At 45.5% G+C, this 24683-nt stretch overlaps 1 protein-coding gene across 1 annotated transcript; it reads right to left on the reverse strand.

Moving 5' to 3' along the window:
• Positions 1 to 15939: 15939 nt before the first annotated feature.
• On the reverse strand, positions 15940 to 17340 carry LOC124697160 (UDP-glycosyltransferase 91B1-like). The gene has a single exon (XM_047229791.1). The coding sequence runs from the start codon at positions 17338 to 17340 to the stop codon at positions 15940 to 15942; it is 1401 nt and encodes a 466-aa protein (XP_047085747.1).
• Between the last annotated feature and the right edge of the window lie 7343 nt (positions 17341 to 24683).

Raw genomic sequence — 24683 nt, forward strand, 5'->3', positions numbered from 1 at the left:
AGTCATTACATCCTAACGAAGCAGCCAAGGACAAACCATGCGCCATTTCTTGTGATTTTTGAGTAACAAGATTCTGTTAACTAAAGATAATTTAGCTAAACGTCACTGGAATGGGTACAGAATGTGTTTTCTACGGGGATCATGAGTCTATCCAACACCTTTTTATTGAGTGTCCTTTAGCGAAGCTTCTTTGGCGTACGGTTAATTTCACTTATGATTTTCCACCTGCAACAAATTTTACCAATTAGTTAACAGTATAATGGAACCACCTAGGAGCCACCACAGCGATTTTGCGTTCTGAACCATCCGATCGACTTGTTGAACGGTCCAGATCGTCTGCTTCTTTCCGCAGCGCTGCGCGCTTGTTGGCTTCGTCAAATCGCGTCAAATGGGCCAACCTATTGTTAGGGGCTGCTTTTCCCCGGATTGAGCTGGCCGAATTTTCGTTAGTCGGGCCGTGTAAGTTTTGTACTGGCCCTGAGGCCTTTTATTTTCCCGCAGGTTGGCCTCCCACTCTAGATGAATAGACAACATCTTGTTCCTTTCCTCCCTCTCTCTGCGCTGCGCCGTCCTTTCGCCTCCGCTGCGGCTCGCCTGAGCGGCACCATGCTCCGTGTGCGGATGGAGCCGGCTAAAAAACCACTGACGCCACGATCGCACAGGTGGATCCCTACTGGATGCCGAGTTCCGTCGATTTGGTGAGAATTTCCAAGGCCACCGAATTGATACCCTCTTCTCAACCAGCGGTACCCAAGATCATTTGTAGGCCAATCGCCGCCTCTATTTTTCACTGCAGATTTCACCGGGTCCAACCTCTTCACGTCAAACATTATCCATGCTCCTCCTATGAGACCTACACCTAGCCACCTCAACTGCAAGAAGAAATCGGGTTTGCCCGATCCAACAGTGCACAGATTTGTCCTCCTCACTTCCCTTCTGATCTTTGTCTGATAAGTCTATGATATTCAATTTTCTCCGATCTGTTGTTGCAGGATTACGCCAATAATGCCCTGGATTTTGTGCCCTATTTTAATACTGATGGGTATTTCATTTAAATTTTCTCCAGCCCTATTGCCTATAAACTTCCTTATGATGTGATTCTTTTTGAGTTTCTCATATGCATCACAGTCTCAATATTTTACATGCTTATTCATATTACTTTATTCGATTGTATTAAGAATTTTAATATAGTTCACTTCAGCAGGGAAAAGGCAGAGTCGGTTACAGTGGGTCGCTGAGCCGGGTCAATCATCAGCACATCTCAGATGAACACCAGCATGTTTATGCAACTTTGCACAAAATATTACATTGTTTTTGTTGCGTTCAAAATTAATTTTCTAACTGTGTACATAATTTTACTAAGAAGAAATATGTGGATTCTTATTTCCACTATACTTTCAGAAAATGAATATCCTAATTATTTTTCTAGCTGTGTATACAAGTTTAATCAATTAAACTGTCACACGTGTATGATTAGTTTGCATAATACATGATTGTAAGCAAACTGATAGGTAAACCGTCAAGTACAATCTACTCGGACCTACAAGCATCTAGCTTTGCTGTTGCAGTCTATATCAGAATAAGTTGAGTACTTCTGCTAATACTACAGATCGTGTTCTTCTAAACCATGTTATGTATTTCAAGGTATTAATATTCCTACTTGAAGATAGCATACTGTTTTCTCTCTCTAATTTCTGCGTATGTGAAGTATCCACAGTTGTTGAAGCTCAACCTCGAATTTTCATGCAGCGGCATCACAACTAGCTCATGACAATGTTACTGAACATTAACTGTTGTTTAAACACACAGGTTTATGTGCTTTGCTTTCCTCGGTATCTTATATTACAAACTGATGCTTCTTATAAACATTTACAACAGTGCTCATATTATCATCTTTTAATTCTCTACATGTGCTATTTACAGATTGCTCTAATCCTAGAAGCTAAACGAATGCCATCTTTAGAACATCACATTTTGTATGGTTGGCAAAAGGCCGTGTACAATTAATATTCCCCTTTTTCTGATTAGTCTCACAAAGTTGAGAGGAGAGGAAGAGGAGAAGACACACATTCAACTGTTTCATGGTAACAAATTACATCCGTAGAATGTCGCCCTATATTGTATAAAACCATAAGAGAAAAAGACATGGCAAGCAGCATCCAAGGATCGAGCTAGCACACATTTAAGTAACCCAGTTAGGGAGAGGTTATATGAAGGTGTGTGTTGCTGGAAGCTTAGCATGTAACACACTATCATATTTATCTTATACATTTAGTATTATTTTTAAGCCATTTTTTTTGCTTGAATTTCGTAGCAACGCGCAGGGTATCATTTATGCACCCTCACTGTGCACCGTTGGATAGGGTTGTTGTTATCACCAGATTTTGGCCAAATCAGGAGATAGGCCGTAAGTGAGATGGGCTTAGAAGATTACACGTGAAGCATCTTTGAAGCGGCCTTACACGAAGAGTTTGGGCTAAATTGCCCGTGTATCTGTATTATAGTAGATCGCATCTTAGTTTAGAAGTTAGAGTTTAACCCGTGCACGGTTCGGTGCACGCCTGAATTAGAAAGTCCCCAGGACTATAAATATGTATCTAGGGTTTATGAAATAAACAACAATCAACGTTCACAACAAACACAAACCAGGCGCATCGCCACCCCTTCCTTCGAGGGTTTCCTTCGCATGGGTAAGCATCATGCTCGCCTCGAAGCGTTGTTGATGGCGAGTAGCACTACCTATCTTAGGTGTTTTGGGGCTTGCATTGATGCTTTTCTTATGCATATATGTTTAGCAATGCCGTCCCTCGACACCTAGCTGCCCTTACGCCTATACGGGCGTAAGGGCAGCATCTTGCTTGTTCGATGCTTAGTAGATCCGATCTGTTATAGTTGATCCTTGTTCTTCAAGGATTAGTTTAATATCTGCATGATTAGGCCTTATGCTGGGGTTGGAGGATCCGGTAGCGCGCTAGGTGTTGTTTACCGTTCCTATAAGGGATGTTCCGGGAATTGACGTAATGTTGGTTTTTAGGCCTCTTCTAGGGATAGTTTGCATCACCTTTCGTGTACTGCTAGGCCCAACTACGCGTAGGACGTTCCGGTTATGCGGTGAAAACCCTAAAACTGTCGTAGATTGGTTTAGCTTTGTTTTGATCAAGCAGGATCCCCATGTCATTGCAAATCCAACGTGAACCATGGGGTGATCGGCTCTTTGAGCCGATCCACAGGGCAACCTGAGAGCCGATAGGGCTCGTATTTAATGTTTACGTGTCTACCATGCAGGAACAATCGAAGCAATCTAACACCTTCTCGATCGGGTCTAGGTCGGGTGGCACGCCCTTGCAACCGCCGGGACGTGTGCGAGAAACTTGCGGGACGACGCGAGGTGCCGGGGTCCACTAAGCGGCCTTGGGAGCCTCCCGGCTCTTCGTGTTGCTTAACCACTGCTCGCCGGTGAGTTTTGGCGAGGCAACACATTCGGCACGCCGGTGGGACAATCTTCGACAACATCCACGTCAACACCTGCGTCCGAGATGGCGAACGAACCGATCAAGTACGAGGATCTCCCTGCGGAGCACAAGAAGAAATACGATGAGCTGAAGGCCATCCAGTGAAGCCGAACTCATCGGCTCCTTTGAGAAGACCCGGTCGCACGGCATCGAGGTTAAAGGATTCACTCCCCAAGGAATACTTGATGGTATGGATCTGTCTCTCCCTTCGGAGGAACGTACCGAGCCACGCATCGGGAAATCAACTAAGTTGTGGCTCATTCGCTGCATCGGCATTCCGAGAGCCTGGTGAATACTTTGGAGCGCGTCGCGCTTCATGTGGTCCAAGAAATCATGAAGCATCGGTACTCCCCCTCAGGACCTGTGCTAGGGACTCACCAGGGAGAGATGCAACTCCACACCAGGCCACCATTGCCGTACGCGATGGCAGCTCCACAGCAACAAGGTTCACCGGCATACGTTGTCTACAAGGTTGGAGGTGATCCTGGCGACTATCAATTCTTGTATGAGCCGCCCAAGGAGATCCCACATGGATACGTGTGCACATACGTGCCGGACTGCAACAACTGGACGCAAGCGATCCAGACTCCAACAGGAGGGATTGCCGGAGCGGGAGCAATTGTTACGGCAGGAGGGATGGCTGGAGCAGCAGGGAGTTTGGGAGCAGACGCTGAGAAACAGGCGTGGCTAGCTAAATACGCCACTGCACCAAGTCATGAAAGCTCAACTGCTACAGCTTCCACCGTGGACCAGATCAGTGCAGTCTTGAGAGACCAATTCGGCATCCTGCCGAAGAAGAAAATAATCGGCTATTCCAAGCCGTACCCTAACGAGTTTGACCTGATCCCGCTGCCACCTAAGTATCGGCTCCCCGACTTCACAAAATTCGGTGGATCGAAGGATCTAGCTCCATCGAGCACGTGAGCCGATACTTGGCCCAGCTAGGCATGGTTTCAACATCGGATCAGCTGCGTGTGAGGTTTTTCGCGCAATCTCTCACCGGTCCAGCTTTTGGGTGGTACACCTCGCTGCAGCCACATTCAGTTCGATCATGGAAGCAGCTGGAAGAACAGTTTCACACACAATATCATTCAGAAGCTACTGAGGCTGGCATTGCCGATCTGACCCAGGTTCGGCAAAGGCGAGGAGAGACAGTGTCTGAATACATTCAACGTTTCAGAACTGTCAAGAACCGATGTTATTCGGTTCATTTGTCCGAGAAAGAAGCAGTCGAGCTGGCCGTGGCAGGCCTCGCAGCGCCACTCAAGGATCTGACGTTCCAAGTGGAGTACAATTCGTTGGCGCACATGGTCCAGAGACTAACGTTATATGAACAACGCCACCCAGAACTGTACCAAGACAAGTACAAGCGCGTGATAGGCCTGGTCGATGCTGAGGCGGATGAAGATCCTTCTGAAGATCAGGAAGTCGCGGTGGCTGAATGGGCTCGGACGGCAGTACCTGTGTCCTGCAAATGGGTGAATCAACCAGGGCCGCCAAGAGGGTTTGACTTTGATTTGAGCAAAGCTGAGCAGATTTTTGATTTGCTGCTGAAGGAGAAACAGTTGAAGTTACCCGAAGGCCACAAAATCCCTACGTCACAAGAGATGAACGGTAGGCCATACTGCAAGTGGCATCACACGTTCACTCACGCCACCAACGACTGCAAAGTATTGCGCGCATAGATTCAAATGGCGATAGAATCAGGCCGATTAACTTTCGGACAATTTGCCATGAAGGTTGACACACGTCCGTTTCCTGGCGTCAACATGGTGGATCTTAGCCACTCCATAGGGCGCGAGCCAGAGTTTTCTTTTGATGTCAACATGGCAGGGCTTGTGAATCGCCATGGCAAAGATAAAGCAGAGAGCAGCCACTCCCATGGCAAGGATAAAGAGGAGGCCGATCCACGCGACCGGCCCCATGACGGTGATAGACGGTACCTAACCGAAGAGGAAGTGAGAAGCGTGCGGTATCAGCGTCCACTCTCCGCGCATCTCCTTAACAAATATGAGCAGCAGTATGACCGACGTCGGCGCTATGACGTAGATGATGAGAGATATCGTCGTTCTGATGTTGAGGACAAGAGGTATCGTCGGCATGACAGAAACGACAACGGGTACGAGCTTCACGCTAGAGGGAGGTCAAGGGAGCAAGATGACATGGATAGGCATTGGGACTGTCCTTTCTTTAAACATTGCTGGGACGCAGGAATGAGCCGATTGCCAACAATCGAGAACTGCCCAGAATGCAGACAGCAAAGGAAGAGGACAAACAAGGTTTCAGTGTTCGAGCGTCTAGGACCTCTCCCACCTCAGAACAAACGAGCCGAGTCATCTCAAGAAGAAGACTTTGAGGAGTCAGATGGTGAAGAAGATAGGTATCACCGGCCAAGGTGGTGCCCTGATGGACTCAGCCATTCTCAGAAGCGTAGGGTGCAGCGGCTACGAAACCTGGAGGAAGCCGAGGCACAGTACCTGTACACGTTGAGGAAAGCACGACCCGATCTGGCCGTGAAAATTCAGCAAAAGTTAGAGACGGAGACGCGCCCACCGAAGAAAGTGTGGCGCCCTAAACAGACAAAAGCCGATGCAGAGGCATCGGCCGATACAAACATGGTGTTCATACTCCCGTCAGAGTTTCGCGCTCCAAACGACGAGGAAGTATCGGTGGCTCAATTCGACTGCGGTCCACGGCCAATTATCTTTGAGAAGCCACGGGATAGAAGCTACAGGCATTTGAAGGCCCTATACCTGAGAGGTTATATCAATGGGCAGCCTGTCAGCAAGATGTTGGTTGATACCGGAGCGGCAGTCAACATAATGCCGTATTCCATGCTACGACGTTTAGGACACTCCAATGATGATCTGATCAAGACCAACGTCACATTAAGCGATTTCAACGGCCAAGCATCAGAAGCAAAGGGTGTTCTGAATGTAGATCTTACTGTAGGCCGGAAAACCATACCTACCGCGTTCTTCATCGTCGACAGCAAAAGCAATTACGCTGTCTTGCTAGGAAGGGATTGGATTCACGCTAACTGTTGCATTCCGTCCACAATGCACCAATGCATCATACGGTGGGATGGAGATGAAGCTGGAGGTCGTTCGGGCGAGATGACTCAATCGAGATATCACTAGCTGCCATGAATGTTTGGGAGGCGGATGACCAAGAGCCGCTCTCTGGAATCAGTTTGGAAGGCTGTGAGCGCATCAAAGCTTCTAAAAATGGGGTGAGGCTGGTCTTATCTACCGGCCTGACAGAGTAGCAAGGTCCAAGACGATGGACGAACGTGGCGAGGCCGATCCCAGCGATCGACCCCAAAAAAGTGGAAAGCAAAAATTTCATCTCAAGCATGTCACGTAGCTACAGTAAGAGATCAAGACGTGGTAAAGCTTCACTAAGCATTGCAAATGAAGAAGGAGGCCGATTCTAGCAATCGGCCAAAATTATCCTCGACATAAGTTTTTTCCTGGATTCAGCATTGATCTTACAAGGAATGCCTGAAGAGCCGATACCCTCAATTACTTGAAAGAATCGGCTCGGGGGGCACTTAGATGGATAAGACACGAGGATATGAAGTTTGAAGTGGCTGTCAAATGCCCGGCAGCTCAAGATATATTCTTTGATGATGATGGGTATTGAAGTGTGGGGGCCGATGCATAAATCGGCCGTAAAAAATTGAAATTTTTTAAGCACAGCCGATGCACAGACATCGACTTTAGAATAGAAAGCCGATGCGCAGCCATCGACTCAAGAGGTACAAACTGTTATAAGCAGAAGCCCAATGGAGCAGTTATCGAGTTACATGGAGAGGCTCTACTAGATGAACTCCTCAATGGAATTGTTGGGTGACTCAGATCCTCTCTTCAAGAACCTCCAACTTCTTTTGCAAGTCTTCAAGTTCAGCAATGCTAGCAGAAGCGTCAGGTTAAGGGTGAGTTGCATCAGCCTGCCAAAGATGATGAGCCGATCTGATCAGCAGGACGCAAGAAGTGAACTGGAGAAGCTCGGGGGGCAGCTCACCCTGAAGGCTCTCTGCTCTGGGAAGCCGATTTTGTTGAAATCGGCTGGCTCTGCATTATAACTTGGAAGCCGATGGTGGCACATTTGGCTGGCTCACTACTTTTCTCGCCTTGACTGAGGCTCGGGGGGCAGCTGACCTGGCAGATGCTCTGTTTTTAGAAGCCGATTGGGGTGTCATCGGCTGGCCTTGCATCATGACCTTCTTCAAAGGAGACCACCAGAGCTGCTGGAAAGAATTTGAAAGGAGAGCCATCATTATTTACCGGGTCTGGATCGTCCTGTTGCTGCAAATCACGGCTGGGTCAAGATGTGTCGCAACGACTGAAGGGTATGCAGCCTTGATAAGTGATAACGTTAAGGGTCTTACAGAACTCAGGCTTTGGTCACTTGAGAAAATCAAGGAGTACAAAGGATCATGATCAGTTAAAGACCGATACGCTGCTAACGGTTCTTTGCGTGGAGACTTGCTTTGGCAATCGGCGAGGAACTGGAGATCCTCATCTCCGCTGGTCAGAGATTTGTCATCCTCGGACCAGACGGAGGAGGCGTGGTCCTCCTGGTCCCACTCCTCTGGTGCGCGTATGTCCTCCGGCGTCGGCTCGCGGGAGGAGGAAGACCGATAGGAAAGACCGGAAGAGGAAGAGGAGGAAGAGTCCATGGTGGGAGGAGGGTTTTTCGAGTGCTATGGAGGAACAGAGGATGAGGAGGGGATGGAGAAGCAAGTTACTCGACGCGGTTAAATAATGGGATATCAGGGAGAGTTAGTGCTATAACGATTTCCGAGGAGATGGTGCCAAAGAATTGTCGAACCGCTTCCTTCGAGGGTTTCCTTCCGGGTAAGCATCATGCTGCCTGAAGCGTTGTTGATGGCGAGTAGCACTACCTATCTTAGGTGTTTTGGGGCTTGCATTGATGCTTTTCTTATGCATATATGTTTAGCAATGCCGTCCCTCGACACCTAGCTGCCCTTACGCCTATCTGGGCGTAAGGGCAGCATCTTGCTTGTTCGATGCTTAGTAGATCCGATCTGTTATAGTTGATCCTTGTTCTTCAAGGATTAGTTTAATATCTGCATGATTAGGCCTTATGCTGGGGTTGGAGGATCCGGTAGCGCGCTAGGTGTTGTTTACCGTTCCTATAAGGGATGTTCCGGGAATTGACGTAATGTTGGTTTTTAGGCCTCTTCTAGGGATAGTTTGCATCACCTTTCGTGTCTGCTAGGCCCAACTACGCGTAGGACGTTCCGGTTATGCGGTGAAAACCCTAAACTGTCGTAGATTGGTTTAGCTTTGTTTTGATCAAGCAGGATCCCCATGTCATTGCAAATCCAACGTGAACCATGGGGCGATCGGCTCTTTGAGCCGATCCACAGGAGCAACTCGAGAGCCGATAGGGCTCGTATTTAATGTTTACGTGTCTACCATGCAGGAACAATCGAAGCAATCTAACACCTTCCCGATCGGGTCTAGGTCGGGTGGCACGCCCTTGCAACCGCCAGGACGTGTGCAGGAAACTTGCGGGACGACGCGAGGTGCCAGGGTCCACTAAGCGGCCTTGGGAGCCTCCCGGCTCTTCGTGTTGCTTAACCACTGCTCGCCGGTGAGTTTTGGCAGGCAACAGTTGTATAACACTTCCGATTTCCACAAGTTGCTGAAACATCACAGGAATGGTGGAAGCTGTTTCCGTGGGTGATTCATGTTAAATGGGCATGCCACCGTTACAGGTTGCTACTCCGTGGCCCGAGTTGGGCATCTCGTTTGTTAATTGGGCCAAGAATAATGCTAATGGGTCTATCCCCCTATCCCAACAATGTAGACTGTAGGTCTCGCCGCTCCCGTGGACCCTCAACATTTATGCATGTACTTTCTTGGGCGGGTGCTGAATTGACTTCAGCGCGCTGCCGCCGGTCTGAAAGCGGAGATCCTCTCTGCTGCGCCATCAAGGGAAAATACAAGACTGATCTGTCGTTCCACCTGGAAGGAACGGGGCGGTGTGCGGCACATGTAGGTTATCCGGTTCTTGGCGAGAGAGGAAACGTCGCGTTGGGAAATTGAGGGAGAGGGGATACAAAATCTGCAGGGAAGGTGAGGAGGACCCGCTATAACACTGCATCCACGGAAGACGGTGATTTCATCTTCGCCCAGCCACGGATGCTTCCCTCCTTCAGTCCTTCTCCTGCCATTCCACCTCCTGGGCCACAAGTTTGTGGAGGTTTTTCATGTCCTTGCCACATGAACCTCTCGTCTTCTCTTCCCCTCGCTCTCATCGCGCTTGCATTTCAAACCCTAAAATAATCGCCCCTGTAGTTCTTGCTGACAGGGACAGAAGGGCGGCCATTCCTCTCATTCATCTCATCATTAAGTCTTCACCTTAATAGTCAAGGGCACAATCAGTTATTATGGAGAGTTTGAGAAAATACCAAAAAGGTTTGCTATGAACAATATTTTGGATGGATGCAGTAGCACTGAGTGCAATGTTAGTACAGATTTCTGCATACCATGGAATTTGTGTGTCGGGTGACTCCTACATCAAAGCCAATTCGCATGCATTTTCTGTTTATGTGTTAGTTAAATTTCTTCAACAGTTTTCATATGCTGGTGATTATTGCTGATTAATATTCTTCTCATGAACTCTCACTGTAACTGGGTTTCTTCATTTTTGATAATCGCTTCTTTTAATACTAACCCTTAGATTATGTCCACATACTGCCTCTCTTACTTTAATTATGTTTTACAATTTGCTAATGTTTTTAATTTAGTCAATATAATAGATTTAGACCAATTCATATTAGGCATACAGAGACTACATTACATTGGTTAAGTACTTGTGATAATAATTTTATTAATTGGTACCAATATGAAGTTACACTGTATATATCGATTAAATTTACATCTAGCATCCCATGAAAAAAGACAACTCGATGGCATCTATAAATATAACATAGCATATGCGGCAGTATGATTGGTGCCATCTAACAACTTTGTTCATTCCTCTGTTAATGACTCCTCTTTGTGTCCCTAAGGCAGTGTATGATTTCCTTATAATTATACACCTCACCTCACTATATACTGATCAGGTGAATGTAGGTGCCTAACATTTGACCTGCTTGCTAATTAATGTATTTAGTACTCTCGGACAATGCACGGAGCTTGTTTTGATGATTTTGATAAACCCCTCGTTGATGCATGATATACATGCTTTAGCTACTTCTGAGTTGAGTTGGTTATGTGCATTTGAGAGAAAATAGATCTTTTTGACCTCAGTTCTATCTAAAGGTCCCCTCTTCATCACAAAGTTATCATCCTTACTGGATTTTTTTTGGAATAAGCGCTTTTTCATGTGGGTTATTTCACTGTGCAGATAGGAACATGAAAACCAATGAGGTCACGATTCAGCTTGTGAGTTTCCTCAGTTTTCTTTGCCCTGTTTGTTTTTATTACTACCTCCGTCTCAGATTAACAGGCACGCACGTAGTTTAAGATAAAATTTGACCATTAATTTGGTCGATAAAATATAAATTATATTTCTGCAAAATTTGTACTATTAGATTCGTATTCAAAAAAGGTTTCGAATGATATATTTTTTTAACATATATTCTATAGTTTATTAACAAAAATAATGGTCAAAGTGATTTTTGGACTACGTGCACGCTGAGACGGAGGAAGTAGCTTGGTATTGATTACTTTAAATATAGTCATCTGGATGTGGAAGTAGAACTAATTTCTAGATCTTGGGAATTGTGATGATGCCTTAGCTTGGTAATGTACGGAGGTGAGTTATCGAATTAATCTCAAGTGGCGGATAAGCAAATATAACTGACTTCCCTTGTACACTTACATTGGTAATGCATGGAGGTGAGTTACCCGATTGATTTGATAATGTTGCTATGATGCTTTTCTATGTTATACACTTTCTTTCCGTAGGATGCTGACAATTGTAATGCAAATAATGTGATGTGGACAAGAAAATGATGTCCATTTTGTTGGTCCAACTTCAATTGTTTAAGTTGAAAGGGTCATCTTATATGAATGCTAATTTATAATCTTACATTACGTATATCTTAAATAACTTCACTCCTACAATCACAGGCTGTGTTTTGGGCATCAACCTATCACGTCAATTAAGGTACTCCAACAATTATCAGTTGTCTGCATAAGTACTGTTTGTAGATTTGCTTGATTTTGCTGCTATGCTTACAAAGATAATATGGTTGCTTTATTTTACTGAAGTAAAAGATATTCTGAACCAATAATGTTAAATATGCCAAATAATTTGATCAATCATCAATTACTAGGTATGATTCATCTGACAAGTGGCTGGTGCTATTGGAAAAGCATCTGCTCCTCCATAGTTATGGTCGTCATGATCTTCTCTTATAATTATGGTCATACAAGGCTTTAGAAGGAGACATTGTGTCATTTGGTGATTTTATTATGTGTGTCTATAATATTGATGAGCTTTATTTTCACATATCAATATGTTAGGTACTTTGCGGTAAGCCTAAACTGGTTATAAATTTTGTTTCACTTGTAGTTATAAACAGTGTCTGCTTCCCCTGGCTAGGTTACTACCAATGAGGCATCATCCACCTTAATGTATTTCTCCTAGAAGGAAAGTTGTTCTGGAGTCATTCTTAGCATCATATTTTTCTTTTGAGTCATTCCAATGTATCTAGGATCTGATTTATGATTTATTTTTCCATGGTTCTTTCTACATAAAGTGGATTTAAAATTTGAAACCTGAACACGAGTGCTGGTCATAATGTGTGCTCAATATGTTTTATTCATATTCTTGCATAATATAAGTTTTATGCAATTTGTAAATAGTGACTCGTTTTCACTGCAGTGATGTAAGGAAGTAAATAATGGGACATGCTTCTATTCCAGAATAAGAAAAAAATGATAGCTGATGGCATAAATGGTGTTCTCTATTTAGAGGCTACTGTAAATTGTCAAAATAGCATGGCACACAGACGAGTAAATTATATACGGTTTGATAGTTTGCCTTTGTTATAAAAAATCAATACTCCCCGTGTTATATAAAAAAGTTTGAGATTTATCTTAATTTAGATGTATCTAGACACTATTTAGTATTTACATCCATCAAATTTTGACAAATCCGAGACATCTTTTATGGAGTGGAGGGAGTAGTTAGAATTTCCAAGTGTGTTTGCAGGCATCCACTTTCCACAATGCAATTTTTATTGTTCAGATTTTCAATCATTTTCCATTGAGATGGACGGGTGCGGCAACGCGCGCATTCATGATCTAGTATATTTGGTAACTGGTTGAATGAAGTAGATAGACAATCTAAGGCTTTTATCCGGATTGAGGTTTCTGCTTTATGTTGGTCTATATGGAGGGTCAGAAATCATATTATTTTTAACAAAAAAAATGTTCACTTCTTGCAGATTATCCATATGGTGTCACATTGGGTTCAGCTTTGGACCCTCCTTTTGCCGGAGGGACAACGGGATGCCATGGTTTCTGGATGCACATGACTCCAGATGGTCGCTCTGGATATCTTGTCCGAGGCTGGCTAGCGACATACTATGAGACTATGTTGATGTGTAGTCATAGTATGTTTTACTTTTTTGGGTGGTTGATTTTTGTATCAATTCTTGGCCATGCTTAAGTTGTAAACAATACTGAATTTGAACCTTTTTAATAAATTAATAAATGATCGTGTGCATCATCACGATGCAGAAGTTGGGGTTATATCCCCATTTCAAAAAAAATGCCAACGCCTCAGCCATTGAGGCTGAAGCTACATACTGTAACAATTTCGTTGATGCCGCCACAAACCCACCCTGGATATTTTGAATGATAGCTCCTGATGCTTCCGACTTAGTCTCTATTGAGAAAGCTGCATCAACATTCAACTTCAAACAATTTGCTTGGGTTTGAGCCAAGATTTTTTCTTCCAGAAATTTAGGTGTAAATTTGCCCTAGCCGAATCGGCAGCTATTGCCTTAATCAAATTCGTAGATCCGAATTGGGGGTAAAGTGCAATATTAATGCTTCCTTCTGTGATTTATACGTGAAAAGAAGAAACAACCAGTTTATAGGTGCATGCAGATGAGAATACAAAATAGAATCCAGTTTCTCAAAAATTGAAAAAAAGGTATTTGAAAGAAAAAAATTGAAATAAATATTTACATGTACATATTATCTTGATACTTACTCGTGTAAGTTTTCACGAAAAAAATTGTATGTGGCCTATGCGAAAATGAAAAAATGTCCAAATAGCACTAATGACTCGATTTGTACTGTTCAAAGAAATAGCAATGTCCGTTTTCTCATTTTTGTGTAGGTCACATACAATTATATTTTTTTGTGAAAACTTACATGATCAAGTATCAAGATAATATATACATGCACGCTTTTTTAACCTTCTCAAATTTTGAAATAGCATTTTTTCAACTTTTTCATAATCAGGTGTGGGCGCACCCAGGTCCACTGAACCTGCGTCGTGCATGCGGACATCTACTCTATATGTGAAGAACGGTGACAAGGTGCGTGTGCCAGAAAAAGCGGAGGACGTGTGTCCCCCACTTGCGTAACGTGTCAAAAACCGCAGACTTTCGGCCCCACAGGTCAGTGACAGGATAGGACTCGCGTTTTCCCGATACATTGATCGTGGCCATCGTCAGCGCTGATGTCACTTTAAAGAAAAACTTCGGTTGCGGTGTTTTGAAGATTGGCGGTAGAGGAGCATCATAAGTAACTTCGAGAGTCTTTGATCAAATACAAGTTTTTGCTCAAATGCTCGGGGGCTACTTTTATAAGGAGTTTGATAAAGAGATGATTCAAAGAAGACAAAATAATTGAGCCTGCAGCCAAGTATAAATACTCGACTGTAGCCTTGGGGGCTACTCCCATCGGGAGCGCTGGTCGCGCACCCGATAAAGATGACATTACTGAAAAAGATTAACAATATAGCGACGAAACTACTAAAGAGGTGAGCCTACAACCAAGTACAAGCACTCGGCTGTAGCCTCGGAGGCTACTCCCATCGGGAACGCTGGTCGCGTACCCGATGAAATTGATAAATTCATGAGGAGCATATTTCGAGTTACAATATAACTCTTCATATACTCCCATCGGGAGGACAAGATAAACAATACAAGTCATCCGTTGACTCAGATAAATGTGCTATTCCAGCAGCCGAAAAAGGCACTCGACAATATATTCTCAGAGCGCCTCAGTCGCGATTTAATCTCTGAATGCCGCAGAACTTTGCGAAGGTAAGACCCCGGGATCCGTCCTGTGCGGCGTGGCATCGCCTCTGAATGCGAGTTGCTACTTTTTCCGTATCAACAGATGCGAAGACAAATCCTAACGGACTTGTTAGGTACCAGATAAAACATAACTGGAATTCGGCGATAAGACCTTAAGCGGCACATGTCGAATTACGCCAGTATCCCGAGATCATGTCCAGGGACGTGATCTTGAACTAGGTTTTTGCGGGATTGCCACAAAGAGCAGTTAACTGGTACCTGCTCCATCAGATAAACCAGCCCGAATTGCCGTTATCCCTGTACAATATACGATTATTTTATGAAAGTTATTTACTGACTCGAACAAATCATATGATAATTGTAAAGATGGAGATTTTCGCTGATTCTTCGATTCAAGCAAAATCTCGGGGGCTACTGACATTGGCATCCCCAATGGGCATGCCGAAGATGGTACCCGGGGTTTAATGAAGGCCCACGACCCGAAGTTTATGAAGCCCGAAAGCCCAATTAAGAGATAGTTTGGAAAGATAGTTGTATTAGGAATATTCGACATGTAACTATTACAGGACGAACTCAAAGAGTCTCCCGGACTTTGTAACTTGTACATCATGAAACCCTCTGCTCCAACTCCTATATAAGGGGGAGTCGAGGGAGAAACAGGGGATCGATTTCATTGTCAACATAACCCTAGTTTTCTAGCAGTCGAGTACTTTTCCGGCTGAACCCTCGAGATCTACTTGCTCTCTACTTCCAACTAAACCCTAGTCTACAATCCGTAGGCATTAACAAGTCGATACCTTGTCACTTAGCAAATGAAATGCCAGTCCAAGAGATCATAGGCCTTCTAGAAATCTAATTTGAGGAAGACACTTTTGTGACGCCAAGTCTTTACCTCATGTATGATCTTCATGATCTCATGTAATATCCGCTTCATAGGTATTGATTGGATCAAGAGCACGCCAATGTTTTGAGTAACCCAAACAAGATGAGCTCACCATTGTCTGGATGGTATCATTCCATTCCATAATATAAGCCGTTTTAGCAATCCATAAAATAGTTTGCAACCGCGGCTTATATTGTAGAACGGAGGAAGTATTGTTGTTGATTTTTTTTTACAGGGAAATGTTGATGAGAATGCCATAATTGGCATGTGCTTCATGTCTACTTAGAAGTTCTTAAGTACTGAATAAACCCATCGATGTACCTCTCGTGGCACTGCCTGTTGGCCACGATCTCTTGCAACTTCTTAGCAGTGGCGGCGAACACCCTACTATCAACGACGGCCCGAACAGCTCCGGCAACATCGTGCCGGGAAAAGGACCCATCCTTATCGTTTCTCGGTACTAGCACCCCGACCTTCCTCTCCTCCATGAGCCGCGCGTTCGGGCCTTGGTCACCGGCGATGGGCAGCATGATGAGAGGGTGCCCGAACTGGAGCCCCTCCAGGACCGAACCCCACCCGCAGTGCGTCAAGAACGCGCCCACGGCGCCGTGCGCCAGTATGCTCATCTGAGGAACCCACCGTGGCACCACGAGTCCGCGCTCGCCGGTGCGCTCCCGGAAGCCGTCTGGTAGGAGGCTGCCTCCGCCGTCGAAGCCGACGGGCCGCCTCAGGGCCCAGAGGAAACGCTTCCCGGCGAGCTCTAGCCCGTGAGCCAGCTCGCGGAGCAGCTCGGCGCGCATCGGCGCCTCGCTTCCCAAGGCGACGTAGACGACCGACTTGGCCGGCTGCGCGTCGAGCCACCGGATGATCGCGTCGTCCTCCGCATTCTTGCCAGTTTCTCGGTGGTAATCTCCGTCGGGCTTCGTTGTTGGAAGCAGCAGGCCGAGCGGGACGATCGGTTTGCCGTACAGCCCAGCCAGGAGCGGGATCGCGTCGGGCTCCAGCTCGAAGCAGCTCCGCACGGCGAAGAGCCTGGACATCTTTAGCGTCATGAAGTAGCGGCTCATGATGGAGATGGACGGAACTGAGCCTGAGGCGTCGTCTTCCGCCGCGAACTCCGCGGCGGCCAGCTCCGCCTCGAACCTCGGCGCCGCGCCCATGGACTTGGCGATCGCCTGCCGTTCTTCCGCGCGGGACTCCGGGGGCGCGCCGGCCATAGCCGCGACGGCCGCGGCGCACGGGAGAAACATGACGCACGGCACCTGGCGGTCCTGGGCGGCAGCGGCGACCCAGTGGTGCGAGTAGTCGACCACGACCCAGTCGGGCTTCCTGCCGCCGTCGGCACACGCGGCGTCGAGGAACGCGGAGAACGGCGCGGCGAGTCCGTCGAACGCCTCCCTGTGGAGGTCGAACTTGTCGGACGGGACGTCGCCGGTGGACTCGGCGCCGTCCGGGAGGCCGGCGACCTGCGGAAGCGGAAGCGCGACGAGGTCGACGAGCGGCGCCAGCGCGGGACGGACCGGCGGGAGGCGGGCAAGGTTGCGCGGGGTGGAGACGAAGGACACGCGGTGGCCCCGTGCGGCCAGCCGCTCGGCGAGCTGGAGGCAGGGGAGCAGGTGGCCCATGGCGAGCCACGGGAAGATGACAATGTGCAGCGGTGAAGACCCGGCGGCGTCCATGGCCAACGACGTCTGCAGAGGGTTTTGTGCCGGAATATGGAACTGACGTAGTAACTCACAGTGCCGGGAAGCAAAGTGCTGCTTTATTTAACTTCGGGCGTTCTCGACGAGCGCCGGCTGTGCGTTTTGTCTACAGTTTGTTTTTGTTCGGACGGCAGCAATGCGTGATAACCAAGGTGTGCTTGGATTATGACGACCGCCTACTTGTCATGATTGAGTAGAAAAATTGCCAAGGAATTGATAGTTTCCCCACCGTTGATTTTACATAACGCGATCCCATCCTATCTATTGGCATCCAATTTTGTCTCATCCCAATCCTGATTCCAGATTGCCGTCCCACTCCTGGAATTCTGTCAGTCTCCGTTGAGCGTGCTCATGAAGAACTGACTGCTCGGAACGAGATGTCACCTTCAGAACACGTGAATTCCAAAACAAAAGCTGCAATCTTAGCACGGATTAGAAAGAACAATTATGTGAATCGTTAGGAAGAGTACAACCACAAAAAATCATCAAAATGACCCAGGATTGCATTTCAAACATCCAATTTTGTCTCATCCCAATATTGGTACTGATATGGATATGTCAGGCTCCAGTCAGAGACTTGTTAGTTGAAAACCAAAATAAAGCCATCGCCCAGGAACAGTAACATCAACATGCTACGCTTTCTCCCACGACAGAGGCAACATTGCAATTCTGACGGTGGAATCTAGGAGTAGGTAAAGACTGTTCAGCGGCAAGACCGAGGTTTTGCATTGCAAAAGGCTCTGTTCAGTGGCAAAGACTATGTTCAGTCTGCAGCATCTTCCCTCGGACCTTAAATTCACCCACCTGCCTGGGAAGCTTTGCCTATTCTTCTCAAACTACAGCTTCCACTTCTCAGCTTCAGTCTCCTGCAGCATGCATGCTCCTTGAGTGCGGGCTGCTGCTCTTTCTGCAATAGGATTGAGTTTTAGTGTGCAGCGAGATATCAAGCTTGACTGAATTAGTTAGAGTGCATTTCAATAAGATTGAGCTTGACTGAATGGAATAGAAAGTTGGGCTGAATTTGAGAAAATATCTGAAATTGTAAGGTCGAAGTGCAACAGACTTGGCAACAAAGTTCAGAGAAATATCCAAGGTGAAAACTAATGCAATATAATTTACCTCAGCTCTAACCTAATGGCTATGCCCAGAACTACCATTTGTCATCTTAGAAATGAAAAACATATCTCCTGATGGGCAAACTGTAGACAGCACACAAAATGCTAAAATTATAACATTCTTCTATTTTTTTCGATAACGGGCGTTTTATTACTCAAGTTTAGCAATACACCCGGCCTCTGCATAATTAGGATGCACACAGCCATCAAAAAACACAGAGAAAAGAAAAATACATGAATACGTAATCTCAAAAGAACACATCACTAGACTGTAGGAAGCAAAATCCTTCGACTATGCAGCCACCCATGTTGGGTAATAAATTCCTTCGCCGTTTCCTCCAACCATGTAGACACTTCCATAAAGAGGTCACGGTCCTCCAAGCGCTGAAGCGACGACCATAAACGAAGCAAAGCCGTACACCGGTAGATAACCTACATAAGAGAAGAATTTTTATTGTCAAAAACCTTATCATTTCTACATAGCCAAAACGACCATATAGTCGCTCCTACTCTGATAAGAACTTTAAATCTAGAGTCCACTCCGTTTAGCCAATTGCTAAAAATATTTGCAATGCTTTTCGGGGGGGGGTGGTGGGGTGTATAAGGTAGAACCTATCTGAATGATTGACCATATAGATCTCGCGAACTGGCATCAGAAGAATAGGTGTTTTATTGTCTCCTCTTCGTGACAGAAAACAAACTTCGTACAACCATACCAATTACGCTTTGCAAGCTTATCTTTAGTAAGAATAACACCCCGACGAAGGTACCAAGTAAAAAACCTTAGTTTTCGGTGGCATTTTCATCTTCCAGATGGATTTATTATTAATGACCGGTTGAATAGGTTCAATTAAAGCCTTGTACATGGGCCCAATAGAGAATACTCCGTTTTTTGTAAGGCTCCAGCGGAACTCATCTGATCCTTGTAGTAACTGGACTGAGGTTAATCTTGTGTATTAGGTCATTCCAAGAAGTTAAACGAGGACCAACAAGATCACGCCTGAACGTCATAGACGGAGGTGATGTTTCCATCACCTTCTGTAAAGTATCATGTTTATGACGCACAATATTGTACAAGGCAGGATATTGTTCATGAAGGGCGGTTGTTCCCAACCATTTATCCTTACAGAACCTTATCTCAGACCCATCTCTAATGGAGAAGAAGCCATGTGGAAAGAAGTATTTTTAGTTTCCATAATGCCATCCAAAAAATGCAAATCTCGTGGTTTCCATATAACCTGAGAAATTGCTTTTGAGCCAATATACTTCATCCGCACTAGGTCCTGCCATACACCATCCTTAGTTAACAACCGAGCTAGCCATTTACCTAGCAAAGCTCTATTCTTAACCTCAAGATCATGATCACCACCTTGATCTTTTGGACGGCAAACTATACTCCATTTTGTCAACCTGTATTTTTTCTTTTCAATATCTTCTTGCCAAAAGAATCTTGATCGGAAGTAATCCAACCTATGTAAGACTTCTTTAGGCAACTGAAAAAAAAAATATACAGTACCATGTTCGTGAGTACTGAATTTATGAGTACCAATCTTTCACGAGTTTCCATTCAGCAAGCGTGAGCCTCCCGTGATGAACAGGAATGCCCAAATAGCTAAGTGGAAAACTTCCCAGCCCACATCCGAAGAGTTCGGCATAAAGGTTGGCCTCGTCTTGGGCTTCACCAAAACAAAACAATTCGCTCTTATGGAAATTTATTTTGAGACCTCACAATTGCTCGAACGCTGACAAAATTAATTTCAGGTTTGTAGCTATTTCTAGGACACGATTCATAAAAATTATTGTGTCATCGGCATACTAAAGAATTGGTAACCCCCCTTGATGCGTGCAGTCGACACGTCCGTTGGGAACCCCAAGAGGAAGGTGTGATGCGTACAGTAGCAAGTTTTCCCTCAGAAAGAAACCAAGGTTTATCGAACCAGTAGGAGCCAAGAAGCACGTTGAAGGTTGATGGTGGCGGAGTGTAGTGCGGCGCAACACCAGGGATTCCGGCGCCAACGTGGAACCTGCACAACACAATCACAGAACTTTGCCCCAACGTAACAGTGAGGTTGTCAATCTCACCGGCTTGCTGTAAACAAAGGATTAGATGTATAGTATGGATGATGATGATTATTTGCGAAGAACAGTAAAGAACAATTGCAGTAGATTGTATTTCAGATGTAAAGAATAGGACCGGGGTCCACAGTTCACTAGTGGTGTCTCTCCCATAAGATAAGCAGATGTTGGGTGAACAAATTACAGTTGGGCAATTGACAAATAAAGAAGGCATAACAATGCACATACATATATCATGATGAGTACTATGAGATTTAATCAGGGCATTACGACAAAGTACACAGACCGCTATCCAGCATGCATCTATGCCTAAAAAGTCCACCTTCAGGTTATCATCCGAACCCCTTCCAGTATTAAGTTGTAAACAATAGACAATTGCATTAAGTATGGTGCGTAATGTAATCAACACAAATATCCTTAGACAAAGCATCGATGTTTTATCCCTAGTGGCAACAGCACATCCACAACCTTAGAACTTTCTGTCACTGTCCCAGATTTAATGGAGGCATGAACCCACTATCGAGCATAAATACCCCTTCTTGGAGTTACAAGTATCAACTTGACCAGAGCCTCTACTAGCAACGGAGAGCATGCAAGAACATAAATAACATATATGATAGATTGATAATCAACTTGACATAGTATTCAATATTCATCGGATCCCAACAAACACAACATGAAGGATTACAAATAGATGATCTTGATCATGATAGGCAACTCACAAGATCTAACATGATAGCACAATGAGGAGAAGACAACCATCTAGCTACTGCTATGGACCCATAGTCCAGGGGTGGACTACTCACACATCGATCCGGAGGCGATCATGGCGATGAAGAGACTCCGGGAGATGATTCCCCTTTCCGGCAGGGTGCCGGAGGCGATCTCCTGAATCCCCCGAGATGGGATTGGCGGCGGCGGCGTCTCTGGAAGGTTTTCCGTATCGTGGCTCTCGGTACTGGGGTATTCGCGACGAAGGCTTTAAGTAGGCGGAAGGGCAGGTCAAGGGGCATCACGAGGGGCCCACACAACAGGGCCGCGCGGCCAGGGTCCAGGCCGCGCCGCCCTGGTGTGTCGCCACCTCGTGGCCCCACTTCGTTTCCTCTCCGGTCTTCTGGAAGCTTCGTGCAAAAATAGGACCCTGGGTGTTGATTTCGTCCAATTCCGAGAATATTTCCTTACTAGGATTTCTGAAACCAAAAACAGCAGAAAAACAAGAATCGGCTCTTCGGCATCTCGTCAATAGGTTAGTGCCGGAAAATGCATAAATATGACATATAATGTGTATAAAACATGTGAGTATCATCATAAAAGTAGCATGGAACATAAGAAATTATAGATACGTTTGGGACGTATCACCCCCCCCCCCCATCAACTAAGTGAGGTACCACTCCTTCAATTTGAGAATCAACTTTGGCACGGTCAATTAAAATTGCCAGCATGTCCGAAACAATATTAAATAACATTGGAGATAGGGGATCACCTTGTCTTAAACATTTCTTTTGTTTGAAAGTATCTACCAATGTCATCCTTGACTCTAATGGCGACAGTTCCTCCAAAAAACAAATTTCTTAATTAAAGTGCGTCACTCCTCAGAAAAACCTTTCATACAGAGAGTTTGTTGAAGAAGCGACCATTTGACTTTATCATAGGCCTTTTCAAAGTCGATTTTCAGGATAACCCCATTCAACTTTTTGCGGTGACTCATGTATTGTTTCATGGACCGTAACAAATCCATCAAGGATATATCGAGCTTGCATGAAAGCAGTCCGAGTAGGACGCACCACATGATCTGCCACTGAATTTAGTCATAGATGCCACCTTAGTGAAAATTTTAAAGCATACATTTAAAAGACATATTGCTCTAAACTGTTGAATCCGTTCCGCATCATTAACTTTAGGAAGCAGGATTATCTCCCCGAAGTTGATTCGGAATAGTTCAAGCTGGCCAGCACGAAGCTCGACAAATAAACCCATCAGATCATTCTTAATAAGGTCCGAGAAGTTTTAGTAGAACTCCGTTGGAAAATCATCAGTTCCTGGGGCCTTATTATGCTCTATTTGAAAGACAGCTTTTCTCACCTCCTCTTCTGAGTAAGGATTCGTAAGAATCACGTTCTATTCTGGAGAAACTTATGCTTCCTCCGGTGCACTGAATAAACTTTTATAATATGTCGTAATATAACACTTGAGCTGCTCATGGCCCTCAATTAAACTCTCTTCTTGTGTAAGAAAATGAATGAGTTTCTTCCTGTACCGATCATTGGCTACACTACACTATGGAAGCATCTCGTATTCGAATCTCATTGAAGAATGAACTGGGCTTTAGATCTTTGGTACCATTTGAATTCCTCTTATCGCAGTAGTCCAGCTAACTTCACATTATATTGACTTTTAAGTTCAATTTATTGTGTAGTTAGTGGCCTTATTTCAACAATTGCCTCTAAATCATCGATACTCGATGAAAGAGAGAGTTTCTCGTATTTAAGCAGCCCAGCCATATGTCTCGCCCACCCACCAAGGTATCTCTGTAGCGAGCAGAGTTTGTTATTCCACATTTTTTCGATAAGGAGTATATATTAATATCAAAAAGATACCAATTGCACCCAGCCTCTGCAACAACGCAATACTCTAATAGCATTACGGATGCACACAGCTAAAAAAATAAAGAAGAAATACATAAAAGAAAAGTCCCGCTACGGTATTCCAGCCCTAGCAACAACGGTACATCCTCCACCAAGACAACACATGAACTCCAGGATCTCGAAAAGCAACGCATCCAAGAAGGTAAAAGTGCACAAACACTATCGTCGCCCGATCAAAAGACCTTAGGTTTTCACCCTGAAGATAGTCCCCGCTTTAAAAGCAATGCCTTTAACAAGGTCATTGCCAGGCACAACCAGTTAAGGCCAGGCCTTGGATTTTCATCCTGAAAGGTAAGACTCTGGATTTCACCTGTATTGCCGCCCCCTCTTGCATACCGCTGTTATGAAACCCAGAATACCAAGCAAGCCCCTCAACAGCGCTAAAAAACTTGAACCTCCATGGGAAGTCCTCCAATCCGGCCCTCATGGTATTCTCCGCCTCTAACTTCGCCATGGAGCATGTTTCCATATAGCAAGAAAGAACAGAGCTTCACGATGCTCCCTCCAGAAATCAATCGGCCGGAATAAAAGCATGGCTGCATCCGACCGAATACCACCGACCAGCGAACTCCGGGCAAAAAAAAGCGATGTTACATCCGCCGGTAGAGCTTTCTGGAACACACCACTCAGGCCAGATAAGGAGGGACTGACTTCAGGAAGGTCTCCATCTTTGCACAAGACAGGCCCTAGGACCACCACCTTTATTCATGCCAGGCCAGCAGCCCCCACGCCACTAACCGGCTGCGGAGAAGACGACCGAGCACTGGATCCGGCACGACTGCGGGGAAGACGCGAGTAGCCAGCATTCCTGCAAGGGAACAACCACAACAACACACAAACCACCGCCATGTTGCAGACTCCAATCCGGGCACGCACAACCGCAGCCCACATGGCCCAGATCGGGCCCATTGGCCCAGATCATGGTCCGCCGGCGGGCAGCGCTGATGACCCACAAGTATAGGGGGTGTATCGTAGTATCTTCGATAAGTAAGAATGTCGATCCCAACGAGGAGCAGAAGGTGTTGACAAGCAGTTTCGATGAAGTATTCACTGTAAATGCTCACAGACAAGTATTCAAGGGGTTTTGATGTAACAGATGAATAAAGTACAAGTAAGTAAAATGCGAGAGAAATAATTGCAGCGAGTGGCCCAATCCTTTTTAGCACAAAGGACAAGCCGGTTTGTTTACTTATAATGACCAAACGTTCTTGAGGACACACGGGATTTTAGTCTAGTGCTTTCGCTACATACGGCTAATTAATCTTCATTGTTTTGATAAGTGTTGTGTGGGTGAACCTATGCTAATGTACCGCCCTTCCTAGGACTAATACATACTTGTGATTATACCCCTTGCAAGCATCCGCAACTACAAGAAAGTAATTAAGATAAATCTAACCACAGCCTTAAACTGCGAGATCCTCGCGATCCCTCCCGCATCGATATACCAACGGGGGCTCGGGTTTCGTCACTCCGGCAACCCCGC

Source organism: Lolium rigidum, chromosome 3 (assembly GCF_022539505.1).
Source record: "Lolium rigidum isolate FL_2022 chromosome 3, APGP_CSIRO_Lrig_0.1, whole genome shotgun sequence".
NCBI lineage: Eukaryota > Viridiplantae > Streptophyta > Magnoliopsida > Poales > Poaceae > Lolium > Lolium rigidum.

Excerpts from the sequence above, each read along its gene's own strand:
- LOC124697160 (XM_047229791.1), bottom strand. The coding sequence starts at position 17,340 with ATGGACGCCGCCGGGTCTTCACCGCTGCACATTGTCATCTTCCCGTGG.